Source organism: Arachis hypogaea, chromosome 15, assembly GCF_003086295.3.
Source record: "Arachis hypogaea cultivar Tifrunner chromosome 15, arahy.Tifrunner.gnm2.J5K5, whole genome shotgun sequence".
In the NCBI taxonomy this organism is placed as follows: domain Eukaryota; kingdom Viridiplantae; phylum Streptophyta; class Magnoliopsida; order Fabales; family Fabaceae; genus Arachis; species Arachis hypogaea.
Genome location: NC_092050.1, coordinates 7,938,214 through 7,944,526, shown reverse-complemented (window position 1 = coordinate 7,944,526; position 6,313 = coordinate 7,938,214). Strand labels below are relative to the sequence as shown.

The window sequence follows — 6,313 nt, the reverse complement described above, 5'->3', positions numbered from 1 at the left end:
TTTTTATTCTTATTCTTATAAAATGAAACATAAATGATAAATCCGCTTAATCTAAGTTTACACTCTTTGTAACGATAAATTTGTGAGTAGACCGGACACATGATTGATGATTGAATATGTTAATAACTTAATATATAATCACATTTTTTCTTTTTAATTTTGTTGTCGTAAAAGTTAAAAAAAATTCTGACATGGGGGGTTAACCCCGGAGAGAATCCATGCCCCTGTGATCTCTACCTTCACGACCATTTGATACCCTTTTGGTGGCACCCTATTCTCTCTCACACTCCATTGCATCAGTGTCCTTTTGAAGCTTTAGACGAACAATGATAGGTCCCTCTCGTCATAAACGCCTTTGTCTGACTGCTTTTGTTCATAAGAACTGATTCAAAGGACACCGTTGATTGAGACTATTCATCACCATCCCTTTGATATTTCCGAGATAATAACAATATTAATAATAAAAAATAAAACTCACTTTGCATCTCTCTGCCAAACATAACACCCCCTACAAGAGTTAATTTCTCTTGCCCTTTTTTTTAATTTCACTTATTATTTGTTTATCATTATATAAGCAATAAGCAAAAAGCAATTATAGCTAGGAATTTTGTGGCAACGTTTTTTTGTCAAAAAAACAAGCATTGCCCTATTAAGGAACCAAACCTAGCATCTTACCTTAGCAAAGTTATCAAACGCCTAACCCTATCCGATCCCCAACACAAACAAGGAACAAATTGACAAAACCATGTGTGTGTGATAGCAATACATCCCAAATTAAGAAACGAATAGGTGCTGTCACAAATGTACCATAGCGCAAGGGAAAAAAATAAAAATAGTAACAATGTAATAAATATACATATAAATAATATTTATAAATGATGATAATAATTTGAGTCAGAGGGCAGAATCTATAGTATCTAGAGTTAAAAGATTTTTGCGTCGGTTTGTTAGTTTGACTGAGGCAGAGCAAGACCAGTGAATTCCCAAATTGGGTTTCCTTTTTTTCCATTTTATCCCTTCTTTCACCTCCATGGTAAAGTTATGGTTTTTGTATGGGCTTACTAAAACAATAGAGACTAGAATGCACCCATTTGTTTGTACATATATATAAATATAAATATAAGAAATATGCTCACAAAAAAAGGGAGGAGGTGGAAGAGATTAATTAATTAAAATAATTAATTAATTATTTGAATGTGGAAAAAGAAATGATGGATTAAGAGGGTCTCATGAGAGTGTGGAAGCCATTTTTGTGGATCCAACCTTGGGAGGGTGTTAAAATCTGCGGCGGGAATCCTGATGATGCTGCAGCAGCAGTTGCTAACAAATGTGGAGGCCCTCCTCCAGCTCCTGCTTGCCACTGTACATGTTGTTCTTGATCGCTCATTGATGATGACAGCGAAAGCTCGCTTCCAATTCGGCCTCCTTTGCTGCTGCTTGGAAACTGCACATATATATGCATCATCATGTTTTTCACACAACACAATGTAATCAAATCGAATTCAAGTATCTATACTAACATGAAAATTTGGTGGAAACGCGTGTAGCATTTGATGCGGAGTGTCTCCAGCTGCATGATGGGATCTATAATAAGGACCGTATCTATGCATTTCGTTTGAGAGCGGAAATTGAGTTTGATGCAGCCGCGGCATTGGGGCCATGGCTTCACTCTCACGCTGTCCATGCTGCTCTATGTTGCTTCTACTACTACATGGTTTTGGTAGTATATTCACCAGCTGAAATATATAATAGTGCTAATCAGAATAAAATTAATCGCTTTATATAATTAGTATCATAATAATAATACCTTATGCTTGTTATTGTTGGCTCCCTCATTGTGCCAATCCGTTGTCCCCAGTGCTTGATTACTGCTATGCTTTGAACTTGGATTGCCCAAACTTAGATCCAGATTGTGATCTGCTGCACCGTTGCCTCCTGACGATTCTGCCGTGGTACATATTTATTTAATTAATTAAGAACGAGAATGTTTATAATAAGAAAATATATGTTATAATTACCAGAATTAAGCTCGTTTTCATAGATGCTGGGATCAAAATTGGTGACGGCCTCTTTGCCATTGCATTTGATTGCTGCTTTGTCATAAGCCCTACAATCAAAACCCTAGCATGATGCATTTATTTAAATTGAAATTGGGAATAACAAAATTGAGAGAAGCAGATACCTGGCAGCTTCAATCTCAGTATCAAAGAGGCCCAGATAAACGTACCTAATAAAATAAAATAAAATTGAGGGTAGCTTAGCAAAATAGATGAAATTGAAGGGGAGAAGGGGGGAAGAGGGGGCATACTTTTTGCCTAGAAATTGGCCCATACGAGCCTCCCATCTTCCACACTTGTGCAAGGTAACACCTCTATATTTGGAACTTCCTCTTGGAAAGCCAGTGCTTTGTCGCCGAAGCACGTGCACAAATTCTTCCTTTGTCAAATTCGTCATCTATTTATTATTTTACACAACACACCACCATAAGGAGAATAGAGATGCAAATGAAATGAATGAATTAATTAATTGATGAATCACCTGCTTCAAGTCTTCTTCGTAGTCTTCTATGTTGAAGTTAATGTCAGCCTCCACTCCGCGGAACTTAATTGCCGCTCTATCATAAGCACTGTCGAAAGCAGAAAAATGAATTAAGAAAGGTGAGGAGAGAGAAATATATATGGTGGCTGGCTCGCTCACTCACCGAGCAGCTGCATGTGCGGTGTCAAATCCACCTGCACAAATTTTACCCAGACAAAAGAGAACCAATTATTTCATCAGTTACCGTTCAAAAATCATCATTTCAAATAATAATAAAATTAAAGAAAAACATACATGTACTTACCCAGATAAACTTGTTTTCCACAATCCCTGCAGCGTGAAGGACAAACATGTATGAGAATCAAACATAATGAAGGAAAAGAAAGAAGGCATTTATTTGTTTGTTACTATGCTAACTAACTAACTGACGGATCAAATATGAGATTCCCAACGACCCGTTCTTCGGTAAAAGGTGACTCCTCTATACTGTGAGCTCCGAGACCTTGGTCCTCTCCGGCTCTTCTTCATAGGCTGAGAGACTTCCACCGCCGCCGATTTCCCACCGCCCCCAACTACTGCTTCCGATTGGCAGAACTTCACGCCAACCCAGTGAGCTCGAGGGAACGACGACGACGACGAGCTTCCTCCTCCTCCTCCTCCTCCGCCACAGCCGGAGTCCTCCACCGGGAAAAACTGGTGGGTGACGGGAGGGTTGTCGTCACCGTCCATGGGGGTGACGGAGAAGCCGAATATCTTGCTGCTACTGTTGATGTTGTTGAGAGTAGTTGTTGTTCTGCTGGCTTGTTCTTCGTCTTCTTCGGATCCGTCTTCTAGGAGGACTGCAGAGGAGCTGGAATTGGAGGCAGATCGGAGGGTCTTGCCTCTGACGTCATCGTCCATGGAAGTAGTGGTAGTCTTGGGTGAAGAACAAGCTTCTTCAGAGTCGTAGTCCTTTCTGTGGTCGGGAGAGTCATTCAGATCCCACATTCTTCCGTTTCTTGTTTCAAGTTTGAACACTTGTTTCAGCCTTCAGGTAGCTACTATATAGATAGAGCCTCAGGCATTAGCGAGAGAAAGAAAATATATCGAAATTAAAGTACAAGGAGATTTATGATTCATGGTACTCTCTCTCTCTCAGTTTCTTCTTGCTCTGGTTTGGATGCAAGCCAAGGCCCAAGTGAGTGTGTGTGGACTTTAATTGAGAAAGAGAGAGAAACTGAAAGAAAGAAAGATGAAAGAAGGGGAATGAGAAGAAGAGAGAGAGAAGAAAAAATCAAACCTAGGACGAGAGAGAAGGGTAGGTGTTGGGAAAAAGGGCAATAATAAAGAGGGAGAAGGTGAAGGATCTTTGTATTCCCTTAACTGCCCAATACAGCATAGACGAGGCCAGTTTCAGCAACCTTACCCGAAACCATCACTTCCTTCCTTGCTTTCCTTATCACCCTCTTCCTTCCTCTTTTTCTATATGCTAATAATAACTCTTCTACAAATATATTTCAACCATCTTAATTCTATTTAAAAATAAATTAAATAATATATTTATACACATATATAGGCTTTTTTTTAATTTGTATTCATAAAATATTTTTTATAGGTAAATATTTTAATTAAGACTCTATAAATTACAATTATTTTTGTATAAAAATATTTTTTTATTATTAAATAATAAATTATAGCATCTGATTTTACAATGTTATAAAAATACTATTTTTATCTAAAAGTATTGCTATTTTTTTAAATTGTTATTTTTTTATAAACAACACTTGTAAAGGGTGATTAAACAAAGAAAAAGTATAGAGAGTCAATAAAATATTTGCATACAGTGAAAATTTAGGGAGTATTAGAAATATAATCATTAATGTTATATTTTTCTATCAGTTTAAGCTTTTGGATGAGTGGTTGCATGACATTGTATTAAAGTTTTAGATCCGAAAAGTCAAAAGTTCGATCCTTGGAATAAATAGTTTTATGACATTACTCTTAAACAAATATTTGTATGAAAATATGCTTTTGACATTTTTTCATTATAGTATGTGTCTTTTTATATATCAAATATATTAAAAATTAACATTTCTTCATTGAAAAATATATACAATATTATGTTATTGTCAATTACCCTTATATATTAGTGTAAAATTTAGTTGACTTCAATATTAAATCAATATAGATTATTGTTATGGTGTCTATAATTCTATATCTAAGTATCTAATACAAATATAAAAGAGTAGAGTCTATTTATAATTTCTCTCTTAACACCAAAAACTGATCGTATTTAAATAAGTTAGACAAAAATTTAAAAAACATCATAGAATTTCCCATCATTATATACTTAAAGTTGAACGACTACTTATAAAATTATTTGTAAATTATTTATTAAAAAATGTCCCTAAATAATCACATGTGCATCAATTTATTTTAAAAAGTTCACACTCTTCAAATTGATTGCTAAAAATTACAATCATAAATCAAATTAGTTATTCTCTCTCATAAATGTTGATATGTCATAAAATAATTTATATTCTTTTATGATTATATAACTAACGAAAGGATCGCATAACTTATGTTTACAGAATAGTTTGAGGAGTCTAATGTTTCAAAAGCCAAACTAATACATGCATGATATTTATGGATTATTTAGACTATTAATCCATATTATTGGCTAAAAGATTAATTTTGATACCTTGATTGTATAAATATTTTTATATAATTATTTAATTAAATTTATGTATTTAAATAATTTTTTAAATAATAAATTTAAAAATTTGTTACTTTCGCTTATGTGTCAATATAGGATTAATTATATGTGTAAAATTTTTTTACATTGACAGCATATAAAAATTAAATTAAAAATAATTATATTTTAAATTTTGAAATATTAAAAATGTTTTTATTTTATTTATTATTGAAAAATATATTTACAAATATTTGTAGTGTGTTATATTTTTACTCCAACAATAATAATAATCACAGCTAATTTTTATTTATGAACTGTTGTTTTGCTTCTTCCAAAGGACAAAGTGGTTAATTTCTTCTTTTGTGCACCAATGATGTTTTGGTTATTTTTATATTGTGTTTTAAATTCACTGCACGGTCACTTTTTGATAATAATGAAATGAATGAATGAATGAATGAGAGTAGGGAAATCCCGAAAGAGAAGAAGCATCTCTTTCTCAAACAACTTTCCCACGTTAACGAAATCGAAAAGCATTGAAATCCTTGTGGCTCCATGGAATTACCCTGGATGGATAATAGACACACCAGACAGAGGAAGGACCAAGTCCAAAAAAGATGTATCATTACTGAAAATTACCTTTTGTTAGTTAGTCTCTAATCGGTTAAATCATTTGCATCAATCACTCGTAATAATAATAATTATTATTCATAACTTACTTAGAAGCCACACCTCCTCCAATTCATTCACGCCTCCAACCATTTTTTCCTTTTTAGAATTTGGACTACGTTTTTACCACGCGGGGGAGCTCAGAAGGGGAAAACTGCGAATGATCAAAGTATTTAATGGGTGGTCACGCAAGGGCATTTTGGGCAACAAACTGGATTCTTAATTATTTTTCACTATTAGAGCACGCCATACCATAAAATGGAGTATAAATTCGTTATGCTTTATAAATTCTTAATTAAACACTAATGTAGGAAGTAGATTTTTTAAAATTTGTTACTAGATTTTTAAGCCTTTAAAAATAATAAAATATGCTTTTTAAAAAGAAGGAAGGCTAGAGAAATGTTCGAATTTATTGTTTTTGACCATCAGTTAGTC

At 33.9% G+C, this 6,313-nt stretch overlaps 1 protein-coding gene across 1 annotated transcript; it reads right to left on the bottom strand.

Annotated features, from left to right (window-relative positions):
* Positions 1-1,186: 1,186 nt before the first annotated feature.
* Positions 1,187-3,997, bottom strand: LOC112748547 (floral homeotic protein APETALA 2). Its single transcript, XM_072217686.1, is given in 10 exon segments — positions 1,187-1,444; positions 1,521-1,736; positions 1,808-1,944; positions 2,019-2,107; positions 2,183-2,227; positions 2,309-2,454; positions 2,539-2,626; positions 2,702-2,732; positions 2,843-2,869; positions 2,973-3,997. Coding segments are annotated over 10 exon segments (1,590 nt in total). The 5' UTR covers positions 3,526-3,997.
* Positions 3,998-6,313: the final 2,316 nt, after the last annotated feature.